This window comes from Stomoxys calcitrans, chromosome 2 (assembly GCF_963082655.1).
Source record: "Stomoxys calcitrans chromosome 2, idStoCalc2.1, whole genome shotgun sequence".
Classification (NCBI taxonomy): domain Eukaryota; kingdom Metazoa; phylum Arthropoda; class Insecta; order Diptera; family Muscidae; genus Stomoxys; species Stomoxys calcitrans.
The window spans coordinates 118,489,031-118,509,368 of NC_081553.1; the positions used below are offsets into that span (position 1 = coordinate 118,489,031).

General features: G+C 35.0%; 1 protein-coding gene across 4 annotated transcripts in view; it reads right to left on the minus strand.

Annotated features, from left to right (window-relative positions):
- Positions 1 to 1,900: 1,900 nt before the first annotated feature.
- LOC106081756 (homeotic protein antennapedia) overlaps positions 1,901 to 20,338 on the minus strand; it is a 527,471-nt gene continuing 509,033 nt past the window's right edge. For all 4 annotated transcript variants that reach the window (XM_059362108.1, XM_059362106.1, XM_059362107.1 and 1 more), the window contains one exon: positions 1,901 to 5,899. In XM_059362108.1, the coding sequence (XP_059218091.1) occupies positions 5,649 to 5,899 (251 nt within the window). In that variant the 3' untranslated portion in view covers positions 1,901 to 5,648. The remainder of the gene's footprint in view (positions 5,900 to 20,338) is intronic.

Genomic DNA, 20,338 nt, shown 5'->3' on the forward strand with positions numbered 1-20,338 from the left:
GTAACGTTATCGGCAGAACCAGCGAAAACTTTGAGAAAAGGCCACTAAAACGTGTATTGACATCCGGTTTGGCTTAAACTAAGTATGTGAAGTACATCTAGGACTTCCAACACTCGTACCGATAGGTGCATCAAAAACTAAGTCTTCCATATAAACCGATCTTTCGATATAACTACTTGAGTCCCAATATACCAAAGACGTCACACCAATCCCATGGCAGCCGGTTGTACGTACCGGATTGACTCGATGGAGACCTTCATCGGCTCTGTATGCAACACACTGCTACAACAACAAAAAAGGCGTCGCACAATTTGACTTCGAAAGTCGGTAGAAGCAAACAATCTTAATTCGATAAGACTGAATTTGTGGTATGGTATTAAAAGACCAATTATGCCCTCTAACAACTTAATACGGCCCAGATACGATTCACCCGAATTTGACCTCCTGTTCCACTAGAAGTCTTACATATTCGCTTATCTGATTTTTTTGAAATATTTTCCAGAGAAACTAAGCTAATTTGTGGTTTTATTTGTTTTGTATTTTAGATACCCAATGTAGGTTTAGAAGAACAGACAATTTCAATAATTTCAACAAAGAGCTACATATTTCATCATTATTACACAAATATTTCTTCATAAGGCTAATTAATGAATCTTTGGTATGTTCAGAAATGTATTTCCCAAAAGATATATCATAAAAACTATTCTCACAAACTAAGAAAATTTTTGAAAATCAGCGATATTTCTAAACCGGAAAATAAAGGTTTAACCAAAAAAAAAAAAAAGAAAAACAACCCATTGCAAAAATAATCTTCTGTGTTAGGAGAATGTGCCAATTTTTCTTTTGTGAATTATTAAGTGTACTTGATTTTATTTTGGTATACATGATATCCTGTTAAATTTTCAATTTTTCTAGTGTTTTTTTTTCGCTTTGTAATCCTTAAACGTATAAACAAAAGTCTGAAATGGAATAAAAAGCCAATGAATTCAAAAAAAAGAAATTTTGTATTTTTTTTTTAATTTCTTTGTCTTTTGTAAAGTGCTAGAATTTTGGTTGATTTTCCCCAATTTTCTTTGTTTTGGTTTTCCTTTGTGCTGTGTTTGTGTGTTGTGGTTCAAGTGTTAGGCAAAAGAAAATATTTTTTTTTTTTATTTTTTCATAATAAATTTATTTAATAATTATTATTGTATATCGTTTGGTATATCTTTGTCTAAATTTATGTTTTGTTTCTTTATTTATATCTCGTTTTGTGTGTGTGTGTGTGTGTATGAGAGCGTGTGTTGATTTGTTTGTTTTTGAGTGTGTGTGTGTAAGTGTAAAAGTGCATGCTTAGTGTTGCTGGTTTTGCATGCAATTCATTATCATTAATAATCATAATAATAATAATAATTTGTTTAATATTAATACATTACATTTTTTCTTTAATTCATTATTTAATTATGGTTTTTACTTGGGGTTTTCTCTCTTTTTCGGTTTTTTGCTTTTATAAATATAAATAGATTTCTTTTTAATACACCATTATTTATTAATTAATTTTTGTTTATACATTGCAATTTTTGTTTTTTCTTACATCGTTTTTTTTTTTTGTTATATATAAGTAACTTTGTTTATCTTCCACACTATCTTTATGTGTTTTTTCTTTAAATTACTTTTAATGCTAAGGGGTTTTTGTTTTGTTTTTCTAGAATAGTGTACTAATACTAAAGTTTTTAAATAAAATTATTAAATTTTTTCTTCTATTTTCCATGAATTTTTTTCTTGTTTTTGTTTTTTTTTTTTCTTTTGTATTATAATTATCATTAAATAACTTATTCAAATTTGAGGTCACATGAGTTGGTTTTGTTTGAGTTTACTTTACTATTATTATTATTTGCTTTAAATTATATGATGTTTTATTTTATTTTACAATATTTAAATATTCGAGTTGAAAAAAAATAATTTAGGGTATTAAAATAAACATAAGATTTGCGGAACAGTTATATAAATGAGGATAAATTTAAACAAAATATTGTACATTATATATAAGGAGAGGAATATAAAAAACAAAATTTAAATTTGTAAGAAAGAAGAATCGTAAGTTTTTTAGAACATTATTATTTTAAAAAACAAATATTTAAATTTAAAAAAAAAAAAATATTGAGCGAAAATTTCAAGAAATTTTAGAAGATTATAGTATCTCACTGAAATTTGCATATGAAAAAAGAAAGCAATTCGAACCGCAGATTGATTGACCTTTGTAAAATTCAGTGAAGAATAGACAAAAAGCAATCAGACGCTTATATTTTAACCCTAAAAATTTTTTTTTTAGGATTTATTGAATTTGGCGATTTCTTTCCTACTGTATACAGAATGGTGAAGTTTAAAAACTTCGAGGGATTAAAAACATGCAAGTCCAAATTGAAGCACCTGGGAGAGCTTGTAGATGGTTACAGATCCATTAAGAGTAGTGATGAGAAAGTTATCTTTCAGCTACTAAATACTTTAATATGAATTTTAACTAATTTTCCGAAGAGTAAAGTGTCGAAACTTCTCTAGTATGTCCTTCCCCAATCTTCCAAAAAGTATACAAATGCAAAAGAAACGCCAAACAAGTTGCGAACGAGCCTGAAGTCTTTTTTGGGTTGATGATCTTTCTTGTTACAAACTATCACAATGGAAAACTTTATTTGAAATTTTAAATAGGTTTTCCGGGTGCCAGTGTCTGACAACCAAAATGGACTTCAGATTCGTTATACTGAATGCGAATTATAGGGGTGTGTCAAGAATAAAACCGTATTTCGAAATAGGAAATAGGGGTCGATTATTACCCACTTGCCTGATCTTTCCTAAGCAATAAATATTATTAAATCGAAACTATTATTTTCGACATACACATACTTCGGTATGTTTAGAGGTATGCCATATTTAGCACCTCAGTATTTGTAAGAAGAATTACTTATTTATCATTTGGTGGTATGTTTACTCTGAAGCACTTTCCTCCAATGGCATGGCCATATTAAAGTAATATTGAGGGTGTACCTGAATGTAATTGGCTATTGAATTTTGTTTCGGATTACCCACTGATTTACCCAGTAATGTGACTTTTTGCTGGGTACCAACCTTACATTTAAAAGACTCTTAAAATATTATATCTACATAAGAGCCGGTGGAGCAATGTAGTAAGGCGTTAATAAACACACGATCGTGGAAAGGATGACACAAAGGATCAATCAATCAATGCAATCATTAAAAAGTAACGTTACATTAGACTTCATTAGAATTTTAACGCTTGGTGACAATTTCGAACGTTTTGTTCACATAAAACTGATGTTGATTTATAAACATTTATGGTTGATCGGATAACGTGTGTGTGTTGATTCACTTTTTAGAACCAATGGGGTAAAATTGACAACGCCGTGGTTTGGTTTTTCTTTAGTTGTTGTTTGTCTAATGTCGTATGAACCACGAGCTGTATGACGACTGTAGCATAGTTACACGTTTCAACATACAACGTCTGCGTTGTCTAGGCCATGTTGTCAGAATTGATGATGGAGCTGCAGCAAAGAAGTCTTTTAAAGGCAAACACAGTGGTACACCCAAACCGGGACGACCAAAAGTCCGATGGTGGTCAGAAATTATAAAATTAGAGCAGAAGATTGAGGCGCTTGGAACGCTATTCTACGTTCCGCTAGTGGAACAAATGTTCTGGCATAGCCAATTAAAGTAAAGTAAGTTATTTGTCTAATAATATCTCACTTAAAATCATTGCTAGTCGTTCGCTTGTATCAGCTGATTTTGTAATGGGGAAACCCGATCTTCGAATGAGTTTGCGAGTGACACAAAAGTAGATAAACTGACTGTTAATGTTCTATTCTTTGAAGGAATTCTAAAAAAAAGTTGTAAAAAGAGCCTTTAAACTTTCGGTTTTTAGTTCACTAATGTGTGAGTGCTGAGAGAGATAAAAGTTCAAGAGACGAAATCTTGTTACATACAAACTAAATATAAAATTTCAAACGCGGTACCGGAGACATTGAATATGTATCATGTAATTGAGGTAATATTATCACTTCATCATTTATGCAGGTACCTAAAAACATCTGAAACTTTCAATTATCTTAGCTTTCAGCGTATCCTAAAAAGGGGATACGCGACATGGAATAATCGTTTTGTAACTGAAATGTTCTATAGCTTTTGATGAGAATTATGTTGATGAATTAAGTTAAAAAATAAGAGTCCTTAAGTTCAGAAGATATTTTGCATCAAATATGGTACGCAAAGTTATAAGAAGTTCATACAAATGATGATTTTAGACAGCACTTATCTACACTCACAACTACTCTATGTTACGGGTTTCTTCAATCCCATGGCAGCCGGTTCTTCGTACCGGATTGACCCGATGTAGTTATTCATCGCCAAGGGCTTCCGCCTTAGTGTAAAACACACTGCTACAACAACAACGGGTTTCTCTATGGTTGTTGTTGTTTTGATTACATTAAGGAGAAAATCACGATTATTCGGTCATTTTTTTCTGTTATCACATGATATCGATGACTATCCAGTACAACTTTGTGCTGCAATTCTATCCAGAACATTTGACAATCGAAATAATCAGAAACCAATGAATCTTTCAAAAAAGTTTAGAAGTTTTTCGATGATAGGCGACACCGATGGTTGCACTTGTACCATCGATATATGCTTAAACTTCTGTTACAATTGCAGAAAAGGAATTCGGAAATATTCAGAAATACTTGAACACTATCCAGACAAATATAATGCAAATATTTTTAGAGTGAACTTGCACTAGACAGTATTGATAACGTATAATAACAGTCGGTAACATATGTTTTTAATAGGCCTGCAATGCTCGAAATTAGGTTCTCAACTAAATTTGTTAAGCAAGGCATATAAAACTTAATTCAAGGATTTTTTTTTTCAAATTTGTGAGCTTTTTCATTGGATGTGTTTAAACCATAATATAAGCAAATAGCTTGCTTTAAGCTAATACATACATAAGTTTTAAATTCAAAATCTTGCTAATTATCGTAAATTATTAATTTCCACACATAATTGTAAGAAAATTGTTAAATATTGTTAAAACTCTTTAAACATATTCATTGGTTGTTATAAGTATCTCAATTACTCTTCAAAAAGTACGTGTTGGCATTTGAATTTTCAACTCTCTCACATTTAGGCCTAACGCCCAATTTGCCAAATTTGAAAATTAAACATTTGTTTATAAAAATAATAAACTTAAGATCTAATGATTGAAATCTTTGAATTGTTTGAATACAAAAAAAGATTTCTTACAAACCTATCAAAAAAAAATCCTTTCTTTTATATTCCTCTCCTTTGATATATGCACTTAATTTTTAGGCAATATTGTAATTTAAAAATCAAAAACAAATAAAAAACAATTAAACTTATATGTAACAATTCAATACAATTTTTCTTAGCAAATAGTTGTATTTTTTTAATAACAAAATAAATAAAGTTTCTCATATCAAAATCATACAGTTGTTTTTTTTTTTCATTTTGCCTATGGTTGGTTTGTCAAGATGTTGAATTTGAATTTTGTGTGTGTGTGTTTTTTTTTTTATTTTTAATATTTTATAATTTTTTTGTAGTTTTTTTTCTCCATTTAAATATATATTACTTTAATAATATTACATTTATTGTGGACTATTTGGCGGTGTAATCTCATCACCTTCACCTCCGGAGCCGGGTTCTCCCTTGGTCTTGTTTTCCTTTTTCCATTTCATGCGACGATTTTGGAACCAGATTTTAATTTGTCGCTCGGTCAAGCACAAGGCGTGAGCAATTTCAATACGTCTTCGACGGGTCAAATACCTATTGAAATGGAACTCTTTCTCCAGTTCTAGAGTTTGGTAGCGAGTATAAGTTTGACGGCCACGTTTGCGTTCTGTTGGTGGGGAAAAAGAAAGAAAGAGAAAAACCAAAAATTAGTAAAGGTAATTTAACTAAACAAAAAAGCACAACTTTTACTACAACAACATGCTTCGAAACTATTTACGAAGAAATTAAAAACAAAATTAAATAAAACAAAATCCTAAAACTTAAAAAAGAAACAACACCAATACTCAAGAATCAAAACCCTTGATTTCTTCTTATTAGGGATTTGTTCATGTGCTTGTGTATCAACATCATCATCATCCTCCTCTTCGGCCTGGCCATATTTATACTTGTCAAATTCACAACATGTGTTGCTTTTAAGAATATGGGGCTTCTTATTCTTTGGTCTCAGTTTTTTCTTTGTTTTTTTTTTTTTTTTTTTCTTAAACTGTTTTTTTTTTTTTGTTTGTGACTATAATCCAAAATGGTATTTCATGCTTATTATCATGGGCCACAGTATTATTAGTATATGCCCAAGAAGGACGGACGCACAAAAATCATATGTAGATTGGGGACGCCTCACCGCAAAGAGCAAAGCCTTAAAAAATCAAAAAAAAAAAAAACTCGAACATCAAACAAGCTGCAGTGGTGACGATGACTAGTGCTTATTCCCCCCAGTCCTAGTGAGGCAGGGCTGATTATGGCAATGACGACCACAATGATGATGATGAAGATGAGGAGGAACACAGCCATCATGCCTTCACATGCTCAAATCAAAAACTTTAACTAATTACACGCGTAGCCTTAAAACATTTATTAAATGCTTTTGCTGCTGCTGCCGCTGCAGTATACCATTCACCTCGTGCTGCAAGATCGCTATGATCATTTCACTTAGCGATTGCAATGATATCAAAAGATTTTCTATTCTGATTTGTAATGCTTGAGCTGGTTCACCAGTCTAGAGATATATGCACTTTGCACGTTTTCTAGACAAGTACCATCAATCAAGATTGAATGCAAGTGTCACTTGGATAAATTCAGAAAAAAAAAACAAACCAAAGTACGACGGGAAAATGATTTACAATTTGTAAGTGATTTAATGATTTTCTTTTTATGCTGACTATAGAAAAAAAAGCACCAAGGCAGCGAAAAGATTTTAAGAAATGTTAAACTTTTTCCCCTCATTCCTTTCATTGAAGTCTGCAAATGCAAATTTTCCCAAACTTCTCCCACATCACTGAGAGTTGTCCGATTAAAATTTTTAAGCTCAATGATAAGGAGCTTCCTTTTTATAACCGAGTCTGAACGGCGTGCCGCATTGCGACACCTCTTTGGGGAGAAGTTTTAACACGGCATAGAACCTCACAAATGTCACCAGCATTAGGAGGAGATAACGGAGGTCGAAAAGCCTAACATAAGTCACTGTGTCAAATATCAGTGAAATCGGATTATAAATGCGCCTTTTATGGGGCCAAGACTTTAAATCAAGATATCGGTCTATATGGGAGCTATATCCAAATCTGAACCGATTGTAGCCAAATTAAAGAAGGATGTCGAAGGGCCAACACCACTCTATGTCCCAAATTTCGGCGAAATCGGACAATAAATGTGCCCCATTATGGACCTAAAACCTTAAGTCGAGAGATCGGTCTATATGGCAGCTATATTCAAATCTTAATCGATCTAAACCAAATTGCAGAAATATGTCGAGGGGCTTAACATAACTCACTGTCCCAAATTTCGGCGACATCGGACAATAAATGTGCCCCATTATGGACCAAAAACCTTAAGTCGAGAGATCGGACTATATGGCAGCTATATTCAAATCTGAACCGATCTGGGCCAAATTTAAGACAGATGTCAAAGGGCCTAACACAACTCACTGTACCAAATTTTGAAGACATCGGGCAATAAATGCGACTTTTATGGGCCCAAAACCTTAAATCTAGAGATCGGTCTATATGGCAGCTATATCCAAATCTGAACCGATCTGTGTCACATTGCAGAAGTATGTCGAGAAGCTTAAACTAACTCATTGTCCCAAATTTCGGCGACATCGGATAATAAATGCGTCTTTTATGGACCCAAAACCTTAAAACGAGAGATCGGTCTATATGGCAGCTATATCCAAATCTGAACCGCTCTGGACCAAATTGCAGAAGGATGTTGAAGGGTCTAACACAACTGACTGTTCCAAATTTCAGCAAATTCGGATAATAAATGTGGCTTTATAGGCCTAAGACCCTAAATCGGCGGATCAAGATATATGACGATAAGCTAGCGTCAGAGGCCAGCCGAATGAGAGTCCGGTTTGATAGGCTTGAAAAACCACTTGACACCGATCCTTTACTCTTTGATTGGGTTAAGACTCTTCTGTAGGATGATTGTGACTACCTCAAATCAAACAAAATTTTGATAAAAATTTCAACCAACATTTTTTGTCAATTTTTTTTTAACTAACCAAATTTATTATACCCACCAACATAGAATGTAGTATACTTATCTAGTCATTCCGTTTGTAACACCTCGATTAATTGATCATCTCGACAATCTAAGTGGAACTAGACATATCAGCTTGTCCGTCCCTCTAGCCGCTTGAAATTTTGCACTGATACTTCTTATTGAGAGTTATAGTTTCGGTGAGGCTTGTATATACACCGATGTCCTGATATGACTTCTTAAACCCCTGGAAGCCGCAATCGATTCAGCTGAAATTGTGCACAGGATGTATTTCTTCAACATTCGTGGTAATTCGGACCAAATCGAACAATAACCTGATATAGCTACCATACAAACCGACCTCTCAATTTGTCTTCTTGAACCCCTAGAAGTCGCAATTGTTATCCGTTTGATCTGAAATTTTGAACGTAGAGCTGTGGCACGATGATTGTTGGACCTGAATCGAACAGCGCTCATTGATATGTGAAAAGTTTGCCCCTGTTCCTTAATGGAATGTTCAGGTGGAAATTTGCAATCGCATTAATGAAGAGTAGGGAGAATTCTCTAACATCAAAAGACCCTGACCGAGTTAAGTTATACTTTAAATATTAGGGGCCAGTTTTTTAATGCTGTTGCCCATGGAATGTCGCAGAGCAACAAATCCGCATAAATTGCTCATTTTGTATATTTACAAAATTCAGACAAAATGTATGCGATGTTTGCTCATGTAAAAACTTTCCTACAAAAGGTGCACTTTTACGGCATATTATTGCTTAGACTTTGCTATAAAATGGCGTCTTTCTTCACTATTTACGAACTTGTAAATTTCAAGGCTATACAACTATATGTATCCCTATTATATTTCACTAAAACGCCATTTTCCATTTGAACCTGCAGTAGCCTAAGTCCATTGGGGTTATTCGTATTTCAGGCCTTTGGCGTATTCATTTCTATGTTTCATTTTCTCTCTGCCTTTCGCCTCTTTTGTGTTTTCACCAGGCGTAATTAAAAAGTAATATTAATTTATACTGCAATACCCATAAAATGTAATTATTTTTAATGATTTCCTTTGAGTTTAAGTTTCTACACATTCAGCACAAACGCACCCATTTGCCTTTCCATAACATCATCAATGGACAAACAGACCGACCAGCCAACCGACCAAATGGACAACTCTAACATTGGCCAATGGCCCCAAAATGGTCAAGTTAATATGGAGAATGGTTTTTGATATTAAAGAAGTGGTAGAAGAAGAGGTTGGAAAACATCAACCAAATACCAAACTACTGGTGAATAAAATAATTTCTGTTGCTATTGTTGTTGTTGCTGTTGCTGTTCTTTTTAAACGAAAATGGTGGCCTAATCGCTATTTAATTACAATATGCTTTCATATCAAAATGAAAATGAAAAAAAAAAAAACATTACACCGCTAACCAACATCAAGGAAACCCAGCGCAAATACCTACCCAACCTCCTACCGAAACTAACGAATGTATAGCTCAGGCCGCCACATTCGAAGACCCCTTGTAAATGTGAATGAGTAGATCAAATTGTGTAGCCAACACATATAAAACTCTATTTAATTCTTTCTAACTTGCGCTGTAGTCGTTTTTTTTTTTTTTTTTTTAATTTCGAAAATTATTTGACGGGTCTGTTCAAACTACATAAGCCATTTATAATTTGTTTGATGCGTGAGTAGTTGAACTGATGGATAAGCGACGGCTGGACGGACAGGCGAATGGATGGATCTCTAATATCCCAAAAGACATGAACATGGGGCATTTATTTATGCCAATGCTGCTGCTTTGGCTTTTTAATATACATTTTTTCGGTTTTTTTTTCTAGCCGCGAGTGTTTCATTTTAATGCCTTTAAAGCGATTTTTCATTGAATATGCGTTTGATATTTCAAGCCAGCTACAAAATGATTACTAAGACCCAGTAAAAAAAAAACGCCGCTTCTAAAATTTTTCAAACAATTACCCGGTGTATGATTAGATATGTGCTGGTGTGTCTGACTGAATGACTGCCGTTGATGCTCAGGCTGCCCGTTGATGTTTGATGAACAATATCAATTTAATCAAATTTATCACTTTGTCTTTAGCCGAAGACCAAACGCAAAAACCTCATAAAAAGGCAAGGAAAAAAATTAAAAACACACACACTTACACATTCATATATATATACACAAAAAAATGATTAACGCGTTAAAGGCGCCTTGTGCCATAAGGAAATTTATTATATTTTTAGATTTGTTTTTCATCCACAGGTCATCTCTCATTGTGTCTGTCCTTTGTGTGGTTGCTTGCTTGCTTGCTCGCTAGCTCCTAAGCCCGAGTCATTAAAATGTAATTTCGCTTATGGTGGCTCTTCCCCCCACCAAAATGTAAAAAAAAACGAAAAAACGCCACCAAACCATCATAGCCTTAAAACAAAGAGATCTGTAAGGTTTTTTTCTTTTTTCTTTCAATGTCCACAAAAAATCTCAAGGAACCTCAAAGCCAGAGGAAAGAGAGTGGCAATAATTGGTAATGGCCTTTTGTGTTGGCGACGGCCACCATTGCGAGGGGCAGGGGGAAGAGTAATTCAAGGTGTAAAACTCATATTTATAATGTTTTCTTTAAGATTTCATAAGATTTTTCGTAATTTATCAAACGTATTTAAGGCAGTCATTTCATTTCATTTGAGTCAAATGAAAACAACAACAACACATACAAAACAAAACAACTGCAAAAAGTAAGGACAAACCCTCAAACAAAAAAATTTTAAATACAACTATTTAATAAAACTAAAGACAACAATGACTTGGGAGTATGCTACAAGGACCAAAAAGAGAAGAAAGGGAGCTTTCAAAAAAATACGAGCAAATAAGATATAGCTAGGTTAGGTAAGAGTGGCAGTCCTTTACAGACTCACTTAGACAATTTTAAGTCCATTGTGATACCACAGTAGCGAAAGACCAAGACTTCTGGCGGGAATCGAACCAGCGACCCCTGCACTGGTAATCCAAGCACGCTTCCAACTCGGCTACAGGGGCGCCCGGTATTATTCGTTTTATTCTAGAGAGTCAAACGAAAATCAATTGCAGAAAATAAATAGAAAGCAACGAAAGTAACGAATTTCACAGTACAAAAATGTTTAAATCCATTTCGAGCGCTTTCAATAAATTCACCACAAAATTTTGCTACGGTAGACTTGAGACTATAAGCAGAATTTCTTCGTCTCACTTTTCACATATCAATGTGTGTTATCATATTCGAATTTAAGCTCAATAGTAAGTATCCTGGTTTATATTGTCGAGTCCGAATTAAGTGTGGCCAGCATTAGGAGGTGATAAACACCGCTGAAAATTTTTTCTGATGTTCTCTTCAGGATTCGAACACAGGAGCTCAGCGACATAAGAGGACTTGATAACCTCTAAAGTCCGCCTCAGAAGGCATAAACTAGACACAAGACGATAATTTTTGACGGGGTAAATATTTCAGGTTAGCAGAATTGGTTGTTAATTGTGTCTAAACGTCATCTGTGAAAGTGCAAAATGTTCGATATTCTCTGCCATTTCATCATCAGGAAACTCACAAACGAGCAACGACTTCAAATGGTTGAAATTTACTATGAAAATACCATGGTGTTCAGCGATGAACCTCATTTCTGGCTAAATGGTTATGAAAACAAGCAAAACTGTCACATCTGGAGGAAAAAACAGCCAAATACCTTTCAAGAGTTACTGATACATACAAAAAAAAAACGATATTTTGGATTGGTTTATGGGCTGGAGGCATCATCAGACCTTATTTGCTTCACAGACAACCGTGGGATGAAACCTTAACGTCAAAAGCTAATGATATTGAGCCATTATATGCAACTTTTCTTGCCTCAGTTGGACTTAGTTGATATGTAAATGCAAATTTTGCCCATGAACACTCCACTAAGGAACAGGGGCTAACTTCTCACATATCAATGAGTGCAGTCCGATTCAAGTTTAAGCTCAATGATAAGGGGCCTGCTTTTTATAGCCGAGTTCGAACGGTGTGACGCAGTGCGACACCTCTTTGGAGTAAGTTTTTACATGGCATAGTACCTCACAAATGTTGCCAGCATTAGGAGAGGAAAACTACCGCTAAAAAAAGTTTTTTCTGGTGGTCTCGCAAGGATTCGAACCCAGGCGTTCAGAGTCATAGGCGGACATGCTAACCTCTGCGCTACGGTAGTTAATATATGGTTTTTAGAAAACAGTGTCACATGCCAAAAAGCTCTTATTGAAGGATGAATTTGTTGAGCAGTTTATATCTCAAAATGGCTCTGTGAGTTGCCCGCCAATATGATGCCTCCTGACTACTTGTGGAGTTATAAGAAGTCATTGGCCTCGGTGTACAGGCAAAACAAGATTGAAGCCTTAGAGAATAACATAACGCGTATTATTTGTGGAATACAGGGCTAAAAGCTCGCAAAAGAGGTGTAAAATCGGGCGAGTGGGCTATTTAAACCGTAGCAACGCCCAACATCCAACATTTCAGGACAGACATATCTCATATTTATGAGTCCGAGAGAAACTAAGACTGGCGTGAGTCGAAGTTACAGGATTGTTGAGATCCACATCGCAGGCAGGTTTGGAAGCGAAGCTAGATATGCAACCTATTGAGGCATATGTTCGCCAAGGTTTCGCTGCAGCTAGGGAGCTCAGCATGATACAGAAAGACTGGTCCGGCCACATTTTCATTTTTGGTATAATGGATGCGGCGGGAAGTCTGAGGAAGGTCGTAGATTACCTCGCACTGATATCGGTGGCGGATAAGATCTCCAGGACTCGCTTTTTCTGTGGAGATGTATAAGGTCGTAGATTACCTCGCACTGATATCGATGACGGATAAGATATCCAGAATTCGCTTTCTCGGTGGAGATGGATGCTGTTCTTCAAAAATAGAATCAGGGATGGTATTGTGAGTCTACTCCGAGACACTTGATATGGGTAAATTATTGAGACTGCCAGTTCTATAATCTCGCAGGTTTTCTCTCTTAGGGAGGCGGAATTTTCTGATCTTGGTTACCTCTTATACATATTTCCGGAGGTCCCCTCAGGTGGCATGGTTTCGACAGGACACGCAATGATATACCAAACACGCGGTCATGTAGCTCCTTACTCTCTTCCTACACATCCCTATCATGTCTCTAGGTCTGATCAGGGGACTCACACTTTTGCTTTACCTTGTCCCCTAGACACCTTTTTGGGAAAACACAATGAACCAAGTCGGGCCTCCAAGTGAACTCATCTTTATGAAAGGCTAAAAATTCAACCTTAGGCTAAACCTAGGCGTTTAAGAAGACAAATCGGTTTATTGGTATATATTGGAGCTGTATAAGATTATGGATCCATTTAGGGTAGATGTTGGTAGTCAAAACAGAAGAAATAAAAACATAAAAACAAGAGATCGGTTAATGCGGGATCTAGATTAGATTGTGGACCGATATGGACCGTACTAAAAATGAACATTACAAGTCATTCCAGAACACAACATTGAACATTTTGACTGTTTTATAACAGGCTAAATGGTGAAGGGCGGACCAAGTTTGTATACTCTAAACTAAGTTTGTTTACTCTGTGGTACAGAGCATTTGTTTGTACCACCCAGAAGGAAATGAGATAGACCCATTGATAAATATACCGAATATGCAAAATGACTTTCTTCTAAGAGCCAGAAGGAAATAAGATAAACCCATTGATAAATATACTGAATACTCAGAATGACTTTCTGATTCCATCTGTCTGTTAGTCTTGTTAATTTGTGTACAAAGTACAGATCGCATTTTTCATGCGATGATCCTCAATTTTGGCCCAGACATGTTTCTTGGTCTATAGACGAAGCCTATCGAAAATGAAATTGGATATAGCTCCGATATACATTTGTATGTGTTCGTCCAATTTGAACTTATATTGCAATAATATATTCGTTTGGTATCCGATCCTCGCGAAATTTGACACGAATGACTCTGCAGAGTCATAAAGGAGTCTTCACTGAGTTTCATAGAAATCAGCTCACATTAAGATATAGCTGTAGTATATATGTTTTGACACGATGTTCACTACTACAGACCTTGCAAGCGCTTTATCAACTCGTTTTCTCAAAATTTTGCACAATGTCTTCTTCTATGACTGCCACTGTATGTATGCAATATTGTCGAAAATGGTTTAGGTTTAAATATGGCAATAATGAGGTAAATTTTTTATCATCCTTAAGAAATTTAGCACAAAATACTCTCTTCTTGCTGTTGATATTTCCAGTGAAGTTTTTCGAGTAATATCAGAGTAATATATACACGAACATTTCATTATGTAACATGGACAAACTTCTCATGAAGCAATGATTGATGTCCGTTTCAAGTTTTAAGCTCGATGATAAAGTAACTGCTTTTTATAACCGAATACGCAATGATACATCTTTTTGGGGAGATGTTTTTACATGGCTTGTATGCACGGCATAGTACCTCCCAAATATCACCAGCATTAGATAGCCACCACCGAGAAATTTGCGAACGACAAATTTGTATGCAATTGGTATTTGAATGTACAAAAATTTTCCTTATAATTAGGTTCAAAACATGCTGATCTTGGGTTCAGATATCCCAACTTCTTGAATATTTTAACTAGATTTTAAGTCACTTGCACTCGAAGTTTTTGACAGAATACGCCAGAATCTGCGCTACGGTGGCCTTCAGATTAAGATATAGATCCTATATTTACGTTTTGCTAAATTTGAGCTCATATAGCCCAAGTTACAACAATTTTGCACCTCAGACCGGTCTCGTGAGATTGTGAGGTTTTTCCATAGCTCAGGCATATCTTTCATTTGTAGGGTGTGAAATCGTGAAAGTATTTGGTAAAAAAAAAAATAATTTTTTTCAATACTTCAATGTTACCAAAGCGTTCAACAACTTAATATACATCATCAAAAAATGTCATATTTCCCTGTTGAAGACCGCTACGTAATGAAATATCCAACACTTCCATGTTACCAAAGCTTTCAACAACTAAGTATACCTCATCGAAAAAAGTCATACTTCCCTGTTGAAGACCGCTACGTAATGAAATATCCAGCATATCACCATGGGAGATCGACAACGTCAGTAAAACACCAAAAACAAAGGCAACTCAAACAAATCATAGACCCGCAAAACCCCAAACCTTACTACACAATCACACACAAATAAGCATTTAAGCAATAAAGCAGCCAAAGCATCACTCCGTTTGCAGTCCGGGCAAAAAGGAAGAGCAAAAAAATAAAACAAAGATTTTGCTACAAATCCCATTTTTTTACATCAACCAATGATTAAATATGGCCGCCTAAGGTTGTAGACAGACCTTCAGGGCGGGGGCTGCAAAGACGGACAAAAAGAGACACACATGCCCTCACTACTGGCAGTTGGTCAGGGCGGTGTTCAGGTCATTAACAGAAATCTCCCAACTTTTACTCCACCCCAAAAAAAAAACAAAAAAAAACTTTTTTCGTAAAAATATGAAAGAAAATATCATGAAACCAAAATAAAGAAAATGAAAGAAAAGTCTCTGAAAAATTGCTTTAGAACATATCATAGCAGCTTTTGTTGCAATGAAAATAATTCCAGCAAGCAGGAAATGTTAATGTAGATCAAACGCAAAAGGTAGCTTTCCTTAGTAGGAGTCCAACGAAAACAAACAAACAAAAAGTATATACTTTTAGAGAAAAATTCCATTGTTTTGTTTTGGTTGATTACCAAATGGCGTGGTCATATTGTTCTATGACTTCCAAAAATCATAATTTCAGTACATTTCAGAAAATTTCTTTACCTTTGATAATTAACCTGATTTCCGTTTTGTTGTGGTTGTTGTTGTTTTTCATTCAACGGCAGAAAAGCGGAAAATTAAAGATGTTTGTTGAAAATCCCACGGTTGACAATACTTTGCTTATTTCTTTGTATTTTGTTTTATTTGCGGTAGCCCTAATGACATCTGTAGTATGCGATATGGCTTATATATCTACCATGATAGTGGTTTTTTTATTGTATTATATTTTTTGTATATTATCAATTTCTATCTTTTCAGCATTAAAGCACCCGCATAATGGCCATCATTAGTATAATTATGGAAACAGTTAATATTAGACTTCTTTGTGTTTGGTTTTTTTTTTCTTGTGTATTTTTGGGTGGGGAGAGTGAAATTGTCTAATGCAAGTTTGGTTAAGACAAATTATATACACAGACGATTTAATTTTGTCTGAGACCAGAAAAAAAGTAGTTCGTCATATATGTCATAGGTAAAAATCAATGAACTTTGAAGCGGAACCATCAATTTCATACGATATAAATATTTATGTTTTGTAAGACTGTGGTATTTTAACACTTTAAGATTTTAAAAAGTAAAGGAAGAAGGTCATTTATTTTTAATGTAAAGGCATGAGTTAGTGGTAGTGCCATCTATAAGATATAAAATATAAAAAGCTTTATTTTATAAAAAGCTTTGCAATTTTTGTGAAAATAGTTATGGATTGAATAATAAAGTAATGATAAAATAAAAAAAAAAATATTAATAAAAAATGTATTGTCGATTGTCGGATATTACCTATGCAAACAAACGTAAAGCTCTTAAAAGCTTTCCTAATACAAAGCTGTAGAATATTTTATCCATATCTACATTATTTATAAGCTGGAAAATACCAAAAATTACAACATTAAATATAAAATTAAGTTTCAAAGCTTTTCACATATATAAAGCTTCTCGAACTGGCTTTCGCTTCCCATACTTTCATATCAGCTAATTTTATAGTTGCAAATATTGCCCATGAACATTCCACTAAGGAACAGGGGCAAACTTCTCATAATGATTGCAGTCCGATTCAAGTTTAAGCTCAATGATAAGGGTACCCGTTTTTATAGCCTAGTCCGAACGGTGTGCCGCAGTGCGACACCTCTTTGGAGGCATAGTGCCTCACAAATGTTGTCAGCATTAGAAGGGATAAAACCACCGATGAAAATTTTTATACCCACCACCGAGGAATGGAAGTGTATTAATTTTGTCATTCTGTTTGCAACACATCGAAAAATACATTTCCGACCCTGTTTGTTGAAATCACGCTACGTCTTTAAAAATAGACATATTGAGCAGAAACTTTGCACAGATGCTTTTTTTTGTCTAAAAGCAGGTTAAGTTCGAAGATGCGCTATCACATACTATATCATGATATAGAATGGGAGGGTCCCAATCTGGACCGATCGGGGCCAAATTGAAGAAGGACATTGAAGGGCCTAACGCAACACACCGTCCGAGATTTCAGAAAAAACGGATAATAATGTAGCTTTTATGGGACTAAGACCCTAAATCGGCGGATCGGTCTATATGGGGGCTATATCAAGATATATTCCATTTCGAACTTAACCTGCTTATGAAAAAAAAAACAAGTAAAAAGGTGTTAAGTTCGGCCGGGCCGAACTATGGATACCCACCACCTCGGGTATATATATTGTATATTAACCACCTTTTATCAAAATCCGATGAAACTTGTATACCTTATGTCCCATAGCAATCATAGCTGTGTCCGTCCGTCTGTCTGTCGAAAGCACGCTAACTTTTGAAATTTTGCACAAATTCTTTCTATTAGTGTAGGTAGGTTGGAATGGGCCATATCGGTCCATGTTTTGATATAGGTCCCATATAAACCAATCCCTCGATTATACTTCTTGAGCCTCTAGTGAGCGCAATTCCAAACAGATTTGGCTGAAATTTTGTACTATGATGTTTTGTATAATAACATTCAAACGATGTGCTAAGTATGTTCCGAATAGGTACAAAACCTGATATAACTCCAATACAAATCGAATCGATCAAATCGACAGAGGGCGCAATTATTATCCGATTTGGCTGAAATTTGTACTATGACGTTTTCTATGACACTCAACAGATGTGATTAATATGATCCAAATAGGTCTAAAATATGATATAGCTCCCATATAAACCGGTCTCTGGATTATACTACTTGAACCCCTAGAGGGCGTAATTCTTATCCGATTTGGCTGAAATTGCAAAGTGACTCCTCCTATGACCTCTAACGTATGTGTGGTCTCAATCCGTCAATAACCTGATATCCCGACTTTATTTCTTTAACCCCCAAAGAGCGCAGTTCTTGTCTGATTTGGCTGAAATTTGGCACAACAACAACAAATATGGTCTGAATCGGTCAATAAGCTGGTATAGCTCCCATATAAACCGATCTCTTATCTGATTGGCTGGCCCGAATCAGGCAATGGAACAGATATAGCTCCAATGGTACACCAATTCTTATCCATAATACTTTGTTTGCCTAAAAAGAGATACCGTCTAAAGAACTTGTTTTCATTTAATTTGGAAGCAAAGCGATGCAGAAAAATCTTTATTTGGTATATTTTCATGGAACAGTTTTTTTCTTATTGGGACAAAGTAAACTGCTCGAAAAAAAATCACGCTATATTTTAACGCCTTATTAATTGCGGAAATTAAAGATTAAGAACAAAAACTTAGGAATAAGCAAAAATTTAATGTCATAATTATTTTATTACACCAGAGAACAATGTCATTGCCATTGTGATGACAGAGGTATGAGACATTGCACACAAAATTAAATACTAAAAGCGTAAGGCCAAAATCGCTAATCAGTATTTCTTCAGTAAAACTGATGGGACTTGTAAGGCTTTCTGCCAGGAAAAACACCCCTACAAAGATTTGTTACTTAGCGCTATTCAATAGCGCAGAAAAAAGTAAATACAAGTCTGCCATTTTTGGAAGGATAAAGATGAATTTTATATCCTCAACCATAGGACGGGGTATACCAGTTTCGTCATTCTTTTTGTAAAACCTCGAAATACGCGTCTAAGACCCCATAAAGTACATATATTCTTGATTGTCCTGACATTTTAAGTCGATCTAGCCATGTCCGTCCGTCTGTCTGTCGAAAGCAAGCTAACATTCGGAGGAGTAAAAGTAAGCGCTTGTAATTTTGCACAAATTATTTTTATTCGTGTAGGTCGGTTGGGATTGTAAATGGGTTATATCGGTCCATGTTTTGATATAGCTGCCATATAAACCGATCTTGGATCTTAACTTCTTGAGCCACTAATGGGCACAATTCTTATCCGATTTCGCTGAAATTTTGCATAAGGTATTTTATTATGACTTCCAACAACTGTGCTAAATATGGTCTTAATCGGTTCATAACCTAATATAGCTGCCACATAAACCAATCTGGGATCTTGACATCTTACGTCTCCAGAGGGCGTAATTATTATCCGATTCGGCTGAAATTCAACATGCGTGTTAAATATTGTCCGAATCAGTCTATAACCCGATACAGCTCCCATATAAACCGATCTCTCTATTTTACTTCTTGTTTAATTTAAAATGAGCATAGCTGATGATGTGCCAAATTTCAGGGCACCATATGGTTAGGTGACTAGCTTTTTGAGCCCACTATTAAAACTTCAAAATAAATAATTTTTTATTGACTTGCATTTGTTTTTAAAACAAAACTGGTATTTTATAATTACTTAGCAATATATAAAATATTTCCTTGTTTGATTTCCCAGATTTTTGGATTTCGTATAAAATTTCCCATATATGATGCATGACAATAGAACAAAACGCAATTCCCTACACGTACCCGCAAATATTATTAATGTATATAAATTTATTATTACCAAAAAAAAAAAACATTTTGCAAAAGAATACCAAAATTCGTGTGTGGCATTTGTAATGTCATCATCGGAAGACAAGGCAAATATTCGAACTCACACACACCGGGTAGGTATGCAGACCTAATGGCCGGCGACACACCGATAAAGGCCAAACGGCCGACCAAGTGAAACCCCCAACAAAAGATGCAGCAACATTCAATTCCAAGATAAAATGAGCAAAAACAAATCTCAGTATCAGGCAAGAAAAAAACCTGTCAAATCATCTTACAATGCATGTATGACCTGTAAGGGAGGGGAATATCATTTAGCAATAATCTCTGTATGGAAAGTATGAATGACAATGGACGGACAGACAGACGCTTGCACACCACTGATATG